This window comes from Zychaea mexicana (assembly GCF_025766255.1).
Source record: "Zychaea mexicana strain RSA 1403 chromosome Unknown BDB00scaffold_78, whole genome shotgun sequence".
NCBI classification, from domain to species: domain Eukaryota; kingdom Fungi; phylum Mucoromycota; class Mucoromycetes; order Mucorales; family Lichtheimiaceae; genus Zychaea; species Zychaea mexicana.
In genome coordinates, this window is record NW_026516741.1 from 182,873 (window position 1) to 199,941 (window position 17,069).

Consider the following 17,069-nt stretch of genomic DNA (forward strand, 5'->3'; position numbering starts at 1 on the left):
AATGGGAAAACTCTCGATTTGAAGTGTTTTAGAAAGGAAAGATCTGGTAAGTAGTTATGTAGCTTTTTTTCACACAGTTGTTCTTTCTTGAGATATTGCCACTACTATAATTAATTGTCGCTTCATCGCACGTATTTTCCTAATATTTTGCAAACATGACCGGTGGGGGGTGACCAGCTCTATCTTCTAATCGAATTTTAGGCGTTTAGGTCGAGCCTTGGTTTCTCAGAAACGAAACGTCTTGCTCTTGCCGGACAGTTTTTCCGGGCAGTGCTTTGCGATGTGAGATTGTGTACCTCCCCCAAAATACGATACCCACATTGCAGCATCTAGATGTCGGGACCATTCGCTCACTTGAGACCATTTCATTTGAGGTTTTTAAAATACAGAAATATAATAATAGCCTCCAAATACCTATGAATAACACATTAATTTATAGATAGATTACGCTTAATAGCAATTTCATGTATCAACGAGTCTACGAAGAGACTAGGGCTTGTCAAGGTCGAGAATCGGTGTCAACCGGCGGACAGACTTTTTGGGCACTAATCTCAACTGTCATGAAATGGATGCGGCTCTCTTGTGCTAAACCATGTACTTTCTGATACCGCTCGCCATTGCTTTGTTTAAGCTCTACCAAGCGCTCTTGACTTCAATCCGAACTTCATTGAGGCGGATATCGAAGAAACGGCGAGACAAGAACACATCGAAAATCACCTATATGGTTATGTCCAAAAAACATATACGGTCTTACCTTTAAATGAGTCAACGATGGATAGTCTTATTGATCTTGAGTACGAGGGTGAGGCTTCCCCACCACTAACGACAGATGCATAAATTGTTGCCCCTGTATCGAAGCAAAACAACCCACAGTTATTGATAATAGTGAAGATCCATATAAGCTATAGCTTCTATCGAACTTCCTATGGCACAAAAGATGCAAACACTGAACACGGTAGTCAATTTCCTAAATGCTGAAGAGCGTGATACGTATCGAAGATAATGTTTTGCAGACAGTTTTTTCTAGAAGACTTTACTTATCACCATCAATCTAAAGCACGTGCTATTTATTTTGATATTTTTATCCTTGTTTTCCGTTTTTTTAAAGCAACGGTTTCTTTTACCTCTAAGTCGTTGGGTTTTGCGCTAGTTTACAACATATTTTTATCAATAAAGAAATAGTGCAAGAGGTATATTTTTTTTATGATCAAAATGCCACCTCTAAATTATGCAACAACTTGTTATACCTTTGATAGCTTAAAGTGTTCTTTGATAAGATGCAAGAAGCGCCAAAGCATATGTTTGTTGCATATCACGAGAATATTTTACCTCTGAATAAATGCAAACCTATAAAACAGATGTTGCGAATTGCAAGTTTTGACGGGAGTTCCAAAACCGGGGTCCACTGTGCTAATGCTAATTCCGGCTCAACTACTATGTATTAACTTGGGTACGCTACATAGCATACATATGTTCTAATTCTTTCTTTTACATTAATATCGTCTTTCTTATCATATCAAATAGGACTACCGATCAGATTACTAGACATGGAAATAAATAATATTAACAGAGTAGAGCCGGGGGGGAGGGGTTGCCGGGGCTTTTGGCACCATCAAGGTCCTTCTGTCAGGTATGTAAATTCGTACTGATTATCTATCATCATGTCATTCGATATGTAAGCATTTCTATTGTATGTAACATGGTAGTGTGCAAATCTATAATGATATCAAAAGAGGTTCTCTACCCTCTGTATAGCTACTAAAATCTTTCTCTTATCTATTTATGACAGCGATCTCATCCACATCTTGAGGTGAGGAGTGCCATCTACTGGATAGGGCTCTTCATCACCCTTTTCCACCACGAATCCTAGCTTCTCATAAAAGATACGCTTATCGATCTGGGCTTCCAAAACAGCTGATTTGTAACCTTGTTCTTTAGCACCTTCCAAAAAAGCAAGCACAAGCTTTCGACCAAGCGACATTCCGCGAGCATTTGAAAGGACAGCAAGTCGACCAAGTTTTGCTACTCCTTCTTTTCCAGGGATCAGTCGAATAGTACCGATTGGGATACGCTCTTTGGTGTTAGCCACGTCGCACGTCGCAAGCCAGTTATAAGCGATTGCATTGTATTCACTAAAGAAGTGTATGCCAATCGAGCAGATAGAAAGTTAATTTAAGGTATATCTTTCTGTTGGATAAGATAAAGATAGCTGTCAGTGCATACTCGTCAATTTCACTTTCCAAAGGGTACTTCTGTTCGTCGACAAAAACCTTGACACGGACGTCAATGCATTTATGCTTGTCCTCATCGGTCAATGCAGGACGAATCTCTGGATTAGCGTATTGAGCCACCACCATAACGTTATTGGTGCAAGAAGCTAAAAATTGAAAAGCAGAACAAGGTTGGCGATATACACAAGGCAACGTTTTTTTGACTGACAGAAAAAATGTATAGAACAAAATTTCCTTATTCGTCACTGCACTTTAACTGCGCTGCCCGCTGTCTCTTCGCTCAGTCACTCTTTAAATCTCTCGTAAACGCGCTCTCTCCATGGCAGACAATACAAAAGCTACAGGCAAGCAGCCTTCTAGCAGGTTGCTGGGCATGAAGGTAAAGGCATTTTTTTTGTGAAATTGTGTTTGTTTTTATAACGATACCGATCATAACTTGTGGCTGATCGATTTTGGTTTTTATTTTAAGTTCATGCAACGATCGCTTGAAAAAGAAAAACAAGAAGAGCTCGAAAGAGAACGCAAGCGAATTATTACAGAATCGGAATGGGTTTTAGAATACGAAAGTGATGAGGTGCAGAAACCGTATGTACAATTGGCACAAATGTCTAGGAAAAGGGTGGCGAAGAAACACGACGTTCGAAGAGGTTGATTAAGTGACAGAGACAAACTAATACAATATATCTTGTTTACTTAGAAAAATACGAGTTGACTATCAACCAAGTTACCTTGCTTTCACAGAACCAGTTTCACAAGGACGTCAATCGTTCAAAGAGTTTAACAAGAAAACAGAGGTCAGTACAAGCTGATATGCAAAGAAATTTAAGATACAGGCAATTTTTATAACGGTGCACTATGGGGTCACAGGCTATCGAAGAAGAAACAGCCCGGAGGAAGGACCAAGAACACCAAAAAAATCTTGACAAAGCTTCGGAATTGGAAGAAAACGAAACGTTGAACGAAATGCAGAAACGGTTGCAGGATCAGATGAAAAAAGATAAAAACAAGCGACCGATGCTGACACGCAAGTTTGACAATGACGACAACAAGCGACATAAGCAAGCATCATCATCATCGAGGCCACCGGAACAAGGATTTCACAGAGAACGAGGTTTCCTGAAACCCGAGTAGTGTTTTATATGATATCAAACCAAAGAAAAGTACACACCATACAACCTGAAAATGCCAAACTCGTATAGCTTGTACATATTTTTTTTCGATTCGTAAATCCAAGTGTATTATCCCCCATATCACCACATAGGATCATATGTTTATGCAGCAATTCTTCGTCTCCAGATATGCATGCATTCCTGATAGCAGCTTGCACGAGATAGCATTACGCTATTCTCGGTATTAAATAACACGACGCGCATTGATTGTTGAGCAATGTACTAAAGTTGGACAAGCATGTCTTGACTATAAAGTGATGGATATACTACTTTATTGCGTGGTGTATAATGCAACACTGTAAACGTGTTGAAGTTGTCATGGTGTTCAGTTTAAAGCTTGACACTGACAACTGTAGGCATAATTTACGCTCAGGTTTGTAAAGCATTCTATACATGAATTAGTGATTAGGCAGTCACGTCGATGTCATAGGCACCGCTTGCCTATTTTTCGGCCACGGTCTACCCCCGTCCGTCTTCTCTCTACTGTAAAAATGTGAGTGGACAATCCTAACTATAACGATGCTTTGAAGCAGTTTGGAAATTTACCCTTCTTGAAAAAGTATAGACCAAAATGGCCCTTAGACTGCTGACAAAGAACGCTGCAGGTACATTTCTCGAAAAGACCTCATCATTACTTTTTATTTCTTCGGTCGGTAGCAAATTAGACAACGATTAACACGCGTGCGCTATTACATATGTATATAGTTACCGCTGCCCGTCCTGCCATGTTGAGCGCCTCGCGCCGTACTGCTGGCATTGCTGCGTATGTTTTTTTTCTCGTCCAATACGTACAATGATTTTTTCTACCATCGTTACATATTTTAACGTTAATATATGATAATTTTTATTCCTTCAGCGTCCGTGCCTATTCCGCCGAAACTGAAGGTAACTCGATAATTAGATAGGAACATAACAAAATATCACTATCGCGACAAAAGATATTAAGTTGTGCGGTATTAGCTGCCCCCAAGAAGTCTTCTATCCTTGACTCGCTTCCTGGCGACTCGCTTGCTTCCAAGGCTGCCTACTTGACCGTTGGTGGTGGTGCTGCCGCTGCCCTGATCTCCAAGGAAATCTACATCTTGAACGAGGAAACTTTGGTCTTGGTTGCCTCTGGTGGTCTTTTGGCTGTTTTGCTCAAGTACCTTCGTGAACCCTACAACAACATGGCCAACGACCACATTGAGGTATATAAAAAGAAGGAGCGACTGAATTGAGAAGGGAATGGTGGAGGAGCTAAAAGTGTAATCGGTTACTTTTGGTATGTAAAAGATATACTAATCAAAGAACAAAACAACAGCGTATCAAGAGCGTCTTGAACAAGGCTCGTGCCGACCACAAGACCGCCGTTCAGGAGCGTATTGACTCAGTTGGCGAAATGAAGGATCTTGTTGATGTCACCAAGGGTTTGTTCGAGTTGTCCCGCGAGACCGCCAAGATTGAGGCTGAGGCTTTTGAATTGAAGCAGCAGGTCGCTGTTGCTCAAGAAGTCAAGGGCACCCTCGACTCGTGGGTTCGTCACGAAGCTAACCTCCGTGAGCGCGAGCAGAAGCAATTGGCTGCTTACTTGATCGAGAAGATCCAGAAGGATTTGCAGGACCCCTCCATCCAGCAGCAGATTTTGGATCAAGCTGTTACTGATGTTGAGAGTAAGTTTTATGTCTTTACCAATGAGAAGAGGAAACATTTGGGGTGCAGATATTAATCATATATGGTTTTCTTTACGTTCTATAGAGCTCGCCAAGTCTGCTTAAACAGTCCTTTATTTTAATGTAATATACAAAAAATTATGCACATAAAGAAGTCCTCACGCATTAGAATAATGGAAACGTTACAGAAGAATGATGGATACAGAGAGTAATGATGCTATGTGAATTTTCCTTGCTCCTTCTTTAACTACCCAAACCACCACGACGACCCATCTGCTGTTGTTTTCTAAACTTTAGTCCGTCGTTAAATTGTCTTTGCAAATCGTTGGATATACGCGTCTTCTCATCTTCGTCAATGGCACTTTTCAGCGAACCATATAGGCCTCCTCCACCTGATTTTTTGGGAGCTGGCTGCTGGTTATTAGCCTTTTTAGCACCCAAGAGGCGCATGAACTTGTCTTTCTGTGCTCCGTCTCCGTCGAACGTAGCCTTATCCCAATTGTTCCAACCACCTGTTGTCGTAGTCGATGATGGCTGTTCGTTTTTAGCAGGCACGACCTTTTCCTGTTTCTACATAATGCAAGAGTTATCACAGGCTCTATTATTCACGCAACAAAATGCCGCCACTTTCCTATCGCCACACGTACCTTTTCAATTACTGGCGTACCGGTAGTGGGCGCAGCTGGCTCCTCACACGCGTGTTTTCGTTGCTTCTTGGCTTTTGGCTCATCATTCTTTTCTTCCTGCCTCTTTTCTTTCTTTTTGTTCTTCTTTTTCTTATCCTTCTTTACGCTCTCGTCGCTATCCGACTTTGACTTTTTCTTGCTCTCAGGATCAGAGGAATCTTCACGTTTGCGCTTCTTTTCTACAAATCCATCGTCACGGTCAGATTCACTGTCACTAATTTTACAGAATATAAGTGATTGTTGATGCCAGCGACTAGTCAATCGTTCAAGCCGGAGAGCAGGGAGGGCAATGATTCACTGACCTTCACTATTATGCTTGTCCTTCTTTGACTTTTTGCTTTTTTTGCTCTTAATTCACAGTGAGCGATTTGTACTCATATTCTTACAAGATTTCAAGTTCTCATACCTTGGTCACTTCCTCTGAAGCCGCAATGTTTACAGTTTGATCTTTCTCTTCCTTTCTTTTCTTTTCTGATTTTCCCATGTTGACAAGCAATCGAGGCAAGAAAAATAAATAAAGAAAATATTATACTTCCGTCAAGCGGATGTGAAAACCCTGCTTTGCGAGACAGCAAGAATGAAGCGAGCAACTATTAGTAGAACAATTCCCTTTATGTACGCTTACTGGTCTTGAGTGTAATTCTTTTCTTATAAATTCTTCTCAAATGATTTCCTAGTGTGTCAAGGAAGGGTTGCTTTCTTTCATATACACAGTTGTCCTTTTCTAACACAGGAGTCGCACATGTCAAATTGATGGTCATGTTGTTATTTGGTACCGCATAACTGCATGAATGTTAGTAGCATAATCTGGTCAAATACTCAGTTGCACTGTTTGAAGGAGCAGTCTCATCAACCAGAGCCCTATCATTCAATAATGGTAGCCGAAAGGTCGAGGCAGCAGTTTGGATGTTTTCATAATAGCGTTTGATTTGAGTGTAACGAACATAACATTATGGATTAGCATATGGATGATTTTCGCAAAAGATTTTAATGGCCGGTCTGGTTACTTGGGGTTCGTAAACGCATCGTTGCTTTCCGGTCGAATTTTAAAGTGTGTAAAACCACATAAATATAAGGAGGACAATTGACACACTTTATTAAGCTATAGATTTTTTTTGCTCGACCGTCTGTTAGCAGCTCCTTATTATGGAAAGATTCTAGATGCAGGAGGAATCGCATTTAGTTAGCTTTGTTGTTTTACACATTTGTACGCGACTGTATCCTAGTTTGTTGGATCACACCATTTCCCTACAAATATACATACAGAATTTTTTCCACCACCTCTTTATCTTAAATTATATTGCTCTCTTGCTCATGATTAACAGAATATGTTGGAATCATTTGAGTTGATATATCAATAAGACACCACCTACAAAACACCAGTCAAAAAGTAATCTACACGTTTTCCGCCCTATCGTGCACAACACTTAGCAATATGTCAAAGTGATAAAAATTTATTATGAAATGCCTATATCATAACAGGTCTCATGCTCACTCATGGGCAAGATGTTTGTAAGCTATTATCATATATAAAATGAAGCCTGCTGTGGAAGCATCTTATTAATTAACTGAAGTTTCCATTCTCCTTCTTCTTAAAAAGGCACCAGATCCTTCTACCCACGTTGAATATTTTACCACTACTGGATTGAAGTATCATATCATCTCTGGGGGAAGCTATAGATAATAAGAACAGCCCAACGTCCCTCCAGTAAATTATTGGCGTTGACAGATGCTATGTTGGTTCGGTTACACAGCGCGGAAAAATGTTATAATACAAAGGGAATTACTACGCGCACGACAAAAATTGACCTCGCGCACGACATTTTTTTTTGGTAGTTTAGTATTCCGCAGTTGTCGTGCGCACCGTCTCTCGCACAGTTTGAAAGCCCCCACCAAGACAAAACTATGATGATATATGCCGAGTAACTGTGTATCCAAATGGCAAGCAAACAACTTTGTGCCAACATAAGTACAGTATTATAATATAGCGAAGCACAAGCGAAACGATTTCTTAGTCAGCGCTATAGACGTAGCTAAGACTATAGAAAAATGGGTAGACAGTGGACCAAGTGTTTTCACCATTTTAATATCAATGACGATGGTATTGGCTGCAAAGACATATCCTGTGTTTCGTGTTGTAAAACTTGCCAGAGCTAGGGCTGTCATGTAATCTTATTCAATTAAAATTTTTGACGGTCAGTGTAATATTCGACGTATATGTAATGAAAGATGATAATAATGTGTCAACCAAATGGTTGAAGATTTGGAGGGCGAAGAACAAAGCATGTAGTAAGAAATAAGGGATCAGGGAAATAGGTGTTTAAATGATTATAAAGAACAATGATATCCGGAGACAAGGCACAAGAGCTTAAATATGAGACTAGAAGAACACAAATCGTCAAGTACGTTGAGGTAAGCGACATTTGACACAAAAAAGTGCAGAACTGCTTAAGGGGTTATGATTCGTGTTGGTTTTTATACTCATTCATCACTGCTTTCGCTTTCATCCGAATCCATGGTGGGGTTGACGGCACTGCCGAATTTAGCACTCTTTTTCATGATTTTCAATGCTTCGTCGTAAGAAACATTCTTATCTTCTTGGATAAGTCGTGCGGCCGTCTCCGGAACAAGAATTTGCTGGACACACTGAAGTGGTGGCATCGGAGCTGTATTTGCTGCTGTCAGGTGGTTCGACTTTGATAGTTCTTTGGTCAAACAATCCATGATGATTTGCATTCCACGAGGTCCATAATAACCAGACTGTTTTAAACAATAATTTAGTAATTTTATTTTAATTAGTGATAACTTTTGTACTTACCAAAGATTTTTCAGCCCTTGCCATTCGTGCGAATACGGATCGTGCAACGCTTCGGCTATGTTGGCAGTAGAATTCGGTTTCCATCGATTTGAATCTGCTTTCGGTTTTGCCGACTATGATATCTTGCATAATTGGTACATTATTCATGACACGCAAAGGCAAGGTCGCAAAATCGATATGAGCTGCGTAACCTTAAGCGATTCCTTCTGGTCTGATCAACATTTTTTTCCTATGAACGCTGCAGAAGTTGTATTGCTCCAAAAAGCGAACTGGTCTGGGTTTAAGCTGTGCTTCATCGAAGCGGCGGCGACGAGACGTTGAGAGTTCTTTTATGCGGCGTTCTTCTTGTTTCTTATGCTTCTCTTCTTTTTGTAGATATTCATTGTACTGCTTCTGTACAGTACAAGGAGGTAACGGTAAAGGCAGACGCGTCTGACAATGGGGACATGCTATTGCACCGTGATCTAGATAGTATAACAAATCAGAATTACTAGAATACAAAGATACGAAGCGGTATGTTATAGGTACCATTATGATCGCCTGCGGTATCACTATCGCCGTCAGACTCATCCAAAATCAGAATGGGCGACGCTTGTCTTCTTTTTTCGAGGCTACTTCCTGTTGATTTCTGATCTACTGTTTTCTTGATATGCAGGTATCTCCAAAACGTTTTGTGATTGTGACCTGGGTTGATCTCGTTCCATTGTTGCTTATGTCGCTGTGATATCGGGGACCATTGCATTTTAACAGATGATCGCAGCAAGACCGGCTCCCAATGGTTCCCTTTCACGAAATGCATAACGAACGGCAAGAGACTATATCGTTTGCCCGAAGGTACAGAGTGTGGCAATGTCGGCGACGGCGGATAATCTTTCGCACATGGACCAGACGTATAGCAAGCAATTGGCCGCTCCAACGCATTGGCTGCCACCTGAATATCGACGCTTCCGTCAAACCAGTATTCCCTGGGACAGTCGGCCTCAAGATCACCATAGGCGACACCGTAAGACATCCTTTTGACCAGTTTTTCATATTCTGTCTGGCTGCCACCACAGATGTAAGTCAAACAAATGCTTTTTCCCTTAGCCACCACGTACTCGTGCATTCTTTTTTTGATGTCGGCGTATTTATCTTAATTGCTTTTATATTCGAGATACGACAAAGTTCTGAAACCACACCATCTGTCCGGCTTTATCTCGACCGAGTCTGTAATGTACGACAATGGAATATCTGGATGTATTGTCGAGCTACACAACAAACGGTGTAAGTTCATATAAATGAAACCATTGCTACGCAAATATGCCTATACCTTTGATCCCTTAGATCCTGTGCATTACGCTTTTTGTTTGGCCAAAGCTCTTCAGAACCGTTTTCAAACAATGTAGGTTTTCTTTTTTTTAACGTTGCCTTGGATTCGTTTTTTTTTTAGTAAAAGCTTTTTTTTCTTCTTTTTGATTTTTCTTCTTCTTTCGCATCTTGTTCGAGTATCTCAAAATAAGACGGTAGTCTCGAACCAATAGCACCCTTCGGCCGTCCTTTGGTTTTGACAGCGGTCGGCAACTTTAGATCTTCAATTGGTATTGGTTTGTACTGATCTAAAGCCGTATGTATACATGATATCAAGTCTTGCTTTCGTTGACAAGTCTGCGCATCGATAAATAGGTTGTCATTCCGATCTTTAAGCTCTTGATAGTCTAGCTCCAACGCATCTTCTTCAACATCATTGATATCGGTACCAAGTTCTTCGATGACAGGTTGTTCAGATACTCTTGCTATGTGACATGTGAACTGTTAATTCCATACCAGAATAAAGTATTGACTTTAGCTACGACATTATAAGTTACATACTTGTACATGACACCAATTTCCATCTTTTGTCAAATATATCGGGATGCAAGATTTCTTGATTATTACGCTCCTAAAAGTAGTGTCTGCACGGCAAACGATAATTGACATAGACTTCACAGCTATTACATTGCGACGATCCTGGCGTCAAACGACGAGCGGCAAACAATTCAGATATAACGACGTTGATTGCAAATTGCGAAATGATACCAAAAGGAGCTGATACTCTTTTTGTTATTGCTGCATCTTTATCCTTGACAACCCACTTCGATAAAACCTCCTTTTCATGTTGCGTATAAGCCAGAGAATTCTTTATACAATCGCATCATTAGCATGATTTTCTATATCCGAATCTTTTAATGATTATACTCACCGATGAACATAAATATTTGTGGAACGATTTGAACCAATGCAACATTCTGCCAGCTTTACCCAAGATATCCTTTAATGCGGTATGTGCTCCTTCAATGCGTTGAGTTGACCTTGCTCCAAGAAGCATATACTCCTCTACCCATGGTCCAGCCCATCGTTTCTCGTATTCACACAACCTAATATATACAACAGCAATAAAGAAGTAAAGGAACGTATTAGTCAATAAAAAGAGCATGGCATACACATTATTCTTGATTTGTATCTATTAGCTCGCATGCAATTAAAATATCCTACATGTTCAATTACTCGTGCGACTGTTTCTTGTCTCCTCCTTTTTTAGGCTGTCCCTTGGAAACACTATCGTTGAATAATCGAACAGCATCAAGAAATACGCTTTCATCTCTTGTCCAAATCATCGTCGAGATACGATTGCACTGATCGGTAAACACTTGCGAATCTTTAGCGAATGTCTTGGTCACCTTAGTGACAAAGTTTTCTCTTATATGCCAAGCACACAATATGTGCGCTTTCCCGGGGAAAACCTGGGCAATCGCAGAAGCAAGACCACGATCGTCGTCAGTGACAAAATGATGGGGCTTAATTCCGCAGCTGTCGGGCCACGCCAGTTCGCCGAGTGTTTTCAGTATCTAAACATAAGACAAAGCCTTTTCATCTGCAACAACAGCTGTTCCAATAACAAACGAACGTAGACTACGGGCACCTTTTTCGAAAGGTTATCAATACCGACGATGTTGACGACAGGCATTTTGTTTATGTTTGTTTTGTATGTAGTATCAATAACTACCACCTCTGGAAACATTCTTGCGCGCTTGATGCGTCGTGGGTGCGTGACAAAAATAGATTTGACTTTTTTTGTTCCACTTTCGGTATGGTAACGTGCAATGAAATTATAAAATATTCCATGATAGTGGGCAGCTCATGATGTTGAGCATCGTTGCTTTCCAGTCGAGATTTTAAGTTGTATATATCTTTCGCAGTGAACGGTTATTCGACTGTAACTGTAAAATCTGACGAGGCGGTATCCTTGCGTCTAGTTCAGTGGCAATATCGACTTGTTCATGGCCTGTCATTGCCCGGTCCGACGCGTATATCTTGTTACCTCGGGTAAGTTGATGATTATGTGACGGTATGTCGGCTACCGCTGTCTGCACCTTCCATTTATAATTTGTCTTCTTGCAACAGCTGACATATATCGACCATGAGCACTGCGTCTTGACGGATCGTCGCTTAGGATACCTCTTTTCCACACCATTCGCGCAAGTGTATGTTCTTGGCTTACACAATTCGGTGCCATCAGACCTGGTTCTTGTCTCTTCGGTACCATCTTCATATTCTTTCTCCTGTAACAAAATATAGCCCTAGATATTCTTATATTATAGATTATATTTGGGTGTAATTACCATACCTGACAATCATCTGCTGTCATCTTATCCACTTGTGCTGCTCGATGCGGTTTATAGCTACCACCGTGCTTGCAAATTAATGTGCAAGCACGTTTATTCGTAACCTTACTGATGACCGAAAACCCGTCACTGATCGCATACCCGTTTACTGCTTCTTTTAGATCGTCTAAAGTGTCGAAACACAGCTCGGTAATGGATTCCATTGTATTTTTTGCGAAGAAAAAAAAAAGAAAGGAAAACACGACAAAAAGCACCTTTTCTGATATGCCATGAAGCTTGTGTAACATTGCTGATATTTTAGGTGACACAAACGGCTTAACGGTCTTTGAAAATATAACAAAATTTCAGCCTTCCCTGCTTAAAGTCCCCAAAAGTCCCCAACTTTAAATGCTATCTGCTCCTCGAGATCTACTTTTAAAACACAAGTTTAAACTACATATGTCACTCTATTAGACTTGTAAATTGGTTTTTTGATTTTTTTTGTTCCCATTGACTAGATAGATTCCAAAAAAATCTAGAAATTTTGTCTATTCAAAATCGGTTGCACCATATATCCATCACATAACAGACTTGAGAAGATATGATGAATTATTGGTAATGTTTTAGATTGCTAATAGCTGACATTGATAGTCCATCGCCTGCATGTAAGCTTATTCAAATTCATTGTGGTACATATTACCAGTATCTACCATTTATGTCGGGTGCAGGGTCTTTCAAACTGTGCGAGAGACGGGGCGCACGACGACTGCGGAATATCAAACTACCAAGAAAAATGTCGTGCGCGAGGTCAATTTTTGTCGTGCGCGTGGTAATTCCACGGACTTTTCTTCTTCCCAAAAAAACAGCTGCGTTTTTTGCTGGATAAATAATGATACAGCTTTAACAAAAAGAAGTATATGAAAATATAACTGATAGTGCGTTTTTTCTTCCAAAAGCAAATTATATATGATGTAGTATATGTGTTTTAGGAGGGTTTACTTTCATTGATGCGTTCGGATACCTAATACAAGAGAACAAAACCAAAAGAAAGACCGGAAACAAGAAGGCCTTCTCAACAGTGCATTGCACATCCATCTATTCAATCTACTACCTAAACATAAGCCATTACTTGACCATTAACGGTGCTATTTGTGCCAATTTGACCACGACCTACTGTACACACAGATTTTCAACTACAATTCAACAATGCCATATAAGAGATAAGAGAGAAGCGACTGATAAGTAGGTAGATATGTAGAAACGTGTTGCTCGATTGTACACATCAGTCACCACGGTGCAACATTAGGTGGTGTAACCTGAAATGTATGTACCAGCGTTGTGGGGATGTACAAAGTGATATACAGTACCCGCTCGTTAAACCGATCACCTCTGTTTTTCGAGAAAGTGATCGGTTCAACGAATGATCGGTTTAAAGATTGAGGGTCCATTATATGACATATATACTGCTCACCAACTGGTATTTTGGGGAAGTGATTGGTTTAACGAAATATCGGTTTAAAGGTGATTGGTTTAACGAGCGGGTACTGTAGATGATACATCGTGGGTTCCGTCAATCTACATACATAATTCGGCTTTGGCTGAGGGCTTTGCCCGAAAGCCTCATAGTATTATCCGAACAGAGGACAGTCTGACTGTCCCCCCACCCACTCCTAAATATTTTACTATGTCTCTTTCTTTGTACCTTCGCTCCGTTCTCTCCTCCTAGATGATAGAGTTAAATTATTACACAAAAAATTTCTTTTATATTTCGAATAAAATAAGAAAAGATGGTAACACAGTCAGACTGTCCTCGTTTTGAAGGATAATCAGCGATTATATCGTCTTTCGCTTAAAGAACGGTTGCGTGTGTATATAAAAGCTACTAGTATAATGTGTTAAACTGTCGCTCAAGTTCGTTATTTAGTATCGGGTTACACCTTCTACCTTTGTCACACAGAGGGTCCGCGTCGGGACTCTCGCAAAGTTCCTTATCAATGTACACCAAGTGCATATTCTACATTGCATGTTACTTCTGTAACTCGTCTATTTAATTGTCAAGGGCATCGGATCATAGGAAAGGTACTATAGAGATGAATAGAAATGACGTCTATAGGTACAGAATTATAGCACACTAATTCCAAAGAAACTTTTTGAATAGACGTTCTCGTCTAGAAAATATACATTTTCAGCCTCCTTCGCTTATTAATGATATTTTGTATGGCTATTCTATTGGTTGACGAAGAGAGCAGAAACACTGATGCGAACTTTAATATATTTATGAATGCGCACGTTACGCAGAGAAATGCTAGGGAAAACAATTATGTGCCTTCCAATGGCATCATCGATGCATTTATGTTACAAGCACTATGCATTGTTCTTATACACAGCATGAAGACAGGACGAAAATCTTGAATGCGAGAACCCGGTTTCTAGGGTTTCTTCTTGATCGAATAATCTAGAGCTCTACGAATTAGTCGCTATATAATATATCTTGCATATCATAGTTTCCCAACTGTACGCGCGAAAGAGCTCCGGTAGCCAATAATCTGGTAATCGATGTTTGATCTAAAGTCGTGCACCATAAATAGATGTAGCGGGTATACACATTCCGAAAAATTGCCAAGCGAGAAGAGGCTTATTTGTAGCTCTTTTAAATTTATCAATTTCCCGACAAGGTAAGTGTCTCTTTCACGATATCAGATGTTCGAAAAGTCAGCACCATTATAACAGCACTTTCCATTCTCATTCAGTACAAAACCCCCCACTCTTATTTAGAAGTCGGTTATTACCTTCAACGATATATCTTCTTTCAGTTTACTGACAGCTCCCACATTTTCACTGTCTACAACGTACGGCAGGCCAGCATAAAGAGGAAGATGTCACCTTACTACGACATAGGTCACTACAGCGCATTATATTCATGGTGTTTGGATAAAGGCAGGTCCCTTGCAGAGTCAGCATCCTGTTCCTCGGCGACATCTTCAGCCAATACCGAGTGGAAAAGTCTTACTACTGTGGCAACGGTGTCATTGGTGCTGAGCACTACATCCTATGTAGTATGGAGAGCTCTTCGCAAACAGCAACCTGATTCTGAGGTAAAGCTAGTCTCTGGTGGGATCCCTTTCATTGGTCATGCTCTAGAACTCTCTCGCGATTCTGCCGCGTTCATTAAACGATGCAAAGCCGAACGAGGTCCAGCATTCCGCATCAATCTTTTTGGTCAAAAGGTTTATGTTGTGACGGGGTCTTTGATTCCTGAAGTATACACGAATGCCGAGTGGTATAGTTTCCGTAAAGCGCATGAAACGATTCTTCCTGTTCAGCGTGTGCAAGAAATGTCATACGAACATATTTATAAACCTATAATTGCTCCCTTAGACAAAAATCCAGGTAGGTTACTGCAGATTAGACATGTTTATACTTTGAAAAACATCATCGCCCTCTTTTCACGGTACACTGAAAATCTCTTTTAATGCTTATCTACAGTTATCTATCCGATTCAAGCAAACCTCAAACCTCATAATTTCCACTTGTTTTCCAAACGTATCCAAGATGCATTACGCATGGCCATCTACAACCATCTCAATATCACTAAGGGTGAAAAAAAGGTGGCGCGAGGATACGATCTTACGTCAATGATAGTATCGCAAGTAGTTTGCCTTTGTTTCGCTGGTCGCAACGCAGGCAGCAATCAGGACCTTGTCAAAGCTATGGCTACTTTTACCACGTCTGTCGTAAAGGCAGGAATCGTACTATCATTACTTCCGGATCGTATTGCAGAACCTATCGTTAAGCGTTTCATGTCTGTGGAGCACGAGATCGATTTGGTGGTGAACCTGTTGCTCCCTGAACTGGAAAAGGCTCAAGCTGGAGAAGAAGAAGAATGCCGCTATTTTAAGAACGAGCCGACGTTTACTTCGATGGTCCTGGACTTACCCAAAGCTTCTGGTAAAATGCATACAGCAAAAGAAGCCGCTTACTATTTCGGAGGAGCCGCATTGACCAGCATTCCCGCGACTATCCAGTTCACGCTGTTCATTATTACTGAGCTAGCATATCGACCTGCACTGGTTCAAGAGATCCGCGCCGAAATCGAGAAATTAGACGAACGAACGCCAGAGACAATCAGTCGCATCAAGCTTTTAGATTCGATCTTCCGCGAAGTACTTCGATACAAAGCTGCCTCACTAGCATCTCCCCACACGACCATCGTTGAAGACGCACTGTTATCATCGGGTGAAATTATTCCGTGTGGTGGGCTGGTGTTTCTCGCGACTCACGAATCGCATACCAATCAAAGCACAATGCAGGAAACAACGACTCTTGGAAACCAAACACCGTCGGTGCCGCTGGACCAATTCGACCCTTATCGCTTTATGCTTGCTGACGGAGAGACTGACAATGACGGAAAGCTTTGTAGCACAACTATCGGACCCGAGAACCTTTCCTTTGGATTAGGCAAGCATAATTGCCCCGGTCGCAAGTTTGCCGCCTACAAGATTAAGTACATCGTTGCGGAATTATTCATGCAGTTTAACATCACTGGCGTATCTGACGAACGGCCAAAGGACGTCGAATTTCTCGGGACGTTTCGATCACCTTCAAATACTCCTTTGGTTTTCGAAAGAAGAGAAAAGCAATAAACAAGGAAGGTATCTCTTTGGAGCAGGCAACATAACCTGTATACAAAAAAAATTACCTGCGTTATATTTCATTGTTACCGTACACACTATACCTAAAAGTTACTAGCTGTATACATTATTATTTTATTATTCATACACCAACCCTTACATTAAACATTTCCACTATCATATTTTAAATATAGTTTAAGGTAAAAAACAAAGCATGCCTCAGTTATTCGAGCATATACATAAAAAAACTATTACCATGAGATAC

The 17,069-nt window shown here is 40.6% G+C and overlaps 8 protein-coding genes across 8 annotated transcripts; 3 read left to right on the plus strand and 5 right to left on the minus strand.

The window, feature by feature from the left end:
- Positions 1 to 1,780: 1,780 nt before the first annotated feature.
- On the minus strand, positions 1,781 to 2,357 carry BDB00DRAFT_790691 (acyl-CoA N-acyltransferase; the record flags this gene model as incomplete). The annotated part of the gene is made up of 2 exons (XM_053120983.1): positions 1,781 to 2,132; positions 2,224 to 2,357. 2 exons carry the CDS (start codon positions 2,355 to 2,357, stop codon positions 1,781 to 1,783), a joined length of 486 nt encoding a protein of 161 aa, XP_052976252.1.
- A 193-nt stretch (positions 2,358 to 2,550) lies between these two features.
- On the plus strand, positions 2,551 to 3,362 carry BDB00DRAFT_875826 (uncharacterized protein; the record flags this gene model as incomplete). The annotated part of the gene is made up of 4 exons (XM_053127406.1): positions 2,551 to 2,610; positions 2,701 to 2,816; positions 2,929 to 3,025; positions 3,099 to 3,362. 4 exons carry the CDS (start codon positions 2,551 to 2,553, stop codon positions 3,360 to 3,362), a joined length of 537 nt encoding a protein of 178 aa, XP_052976253.1.
- A 511-nt stretch (positions 3,363 to 3,873) lies between these two features.
- On the plus strand, positions 3,874 to 5,229 carry BDB00DRAFT_840381 (uncharacterized protein). The gene is made up of 7 exons (XM_053124761.1): positions 3,874 to 3,893; positions 3,961 to 4,005; positions 4,106 to 4,163; positions 4,257 to 4,285; positions 4,361 to 4,587; positions 4,701 to 5,049; positions 5,135 to 5,229. The coding sequence occupies exons 2-7, from the start codon at positions 3,972 to 3,974 to the stop codon at positions 5,152 to 5,154; spliced, it is 717 nt and encodes a 238-aa protein (XP_052976254.1). The 5' UTR covers positions 3,874 to 3,893; positions 3,961 to 3,971; the 3' UTR covers positions 5,155 to 5,229.
- Positions 5,230 to 6,419, minus strand: BDB00DRAFT_931592 (uncharacterized protein). The gene is made up of 4 exons (XM_053129043.1): positions 6,142 to 6,419; positions 6,034 to 6,083; positions 5,697 to 5,949; positions 5,230 to 5,619 (listed from the first exon to the last, which is right to left on the minus strand). The coding sequence occupies exons 1-4, from the start codon at positions 6,217 to 6,219 to the stop codon at positions 5,293 to 5,295; spliced, it is 708 nt and encodes a 235-aa protein (XP_052976255.1). The 5' UTR covers positions 6,220 to 6,419; the 3' UTR covers positions 5,230 to 5,292.
- A 1,729-nt stretch (positions 6,420 to 8,148) lies between these two features.
- On the minus strand, positions 8,149 to 8,718 carry BDB00DRAFT_840388 (restriction of telomere capping protein 4). The gene is made up of 2 exons (XM_053124762.1): positions 8,554 to 8,718; positions 8,149 to 8,495 (listed from the first exon to the last, which is right to left on the minus strand). The coding sequence occupies exons 1-2, from the start codon at positions 8,680 to 8,682 to the stop codon at positions 8,217 to 8,219; spliced, it is 408 nt and encodes a 135-aa protein (XP_052976256.1). The 5' UTR covers positions 8,683 to 8,718; the 3' UTR covers positions 8,149 to 8,216.
- On the minus strand, positions 8,620 to 10,057 carry BDB00DRAFT_576754 (uncharacterized protein). The gene is made up of 3 exons (XM_053117920.1): positions 9,863 to 10,057; positions 9,082 to 9,800; positions 8,620 to 9,017 (listed from the first exon to the last, which is right to left on the minus strand). The coding sequence occupies exons 2-3, from the start codon at positions 9,656 to 9,658 to the stop codon at positions 8,746 to 8,748; spliced, it is 849 nt and encodes a 282-aa protein (XP_052976257.1). The 5' UTR covers positions 9,659 to 9,800; positions 9,863 to 10,057; the 3' UTR covers positions 8,620 to 8,745.
- Positions 10,058 to 10,617: 560 nt separating this feature from the next.
- On the minus strand, positions 10,618 to 11,169 carry BDB00DRAFT_576742 (uncharacterized protein). The gene is made up of 2 exons (XM_053117919.1): positions 11,065 to 11,169; positions 10,618 to 10,946 (listed from the first exon to the last, which is right to left on the minus strand). Coding segments are annotated over exons 1-2 (222 nt in total). The 5' UTR covers positions 11,067 to 11,169; the 3' UTR covers positions 10,618 to 10,726.
- Positions 11,170 to 15,049: 3,880 nt separating this feature from the next.
- Positions 15,050 to 16,816, plus strand: BDB00DRAFT_769667 (cytochrome P450; the record flags this gene model as incomplete). The annotated part of the gene is made up of 2 exons (XM_053119828.1): positions 15,050 to 15,563; positions 15,660 to 16,816. The coding sequence occupies 2 exons, from the start codon at positions 15,050 to 15,052 to the stop codon at positions 16,814 to 16,816; spliced, it is 1,671 nt and encodes a 556-aa protein (XP_052976259.1).
- Positions 16,817 to 17,069: the final 253 nt, after the last annotated feature.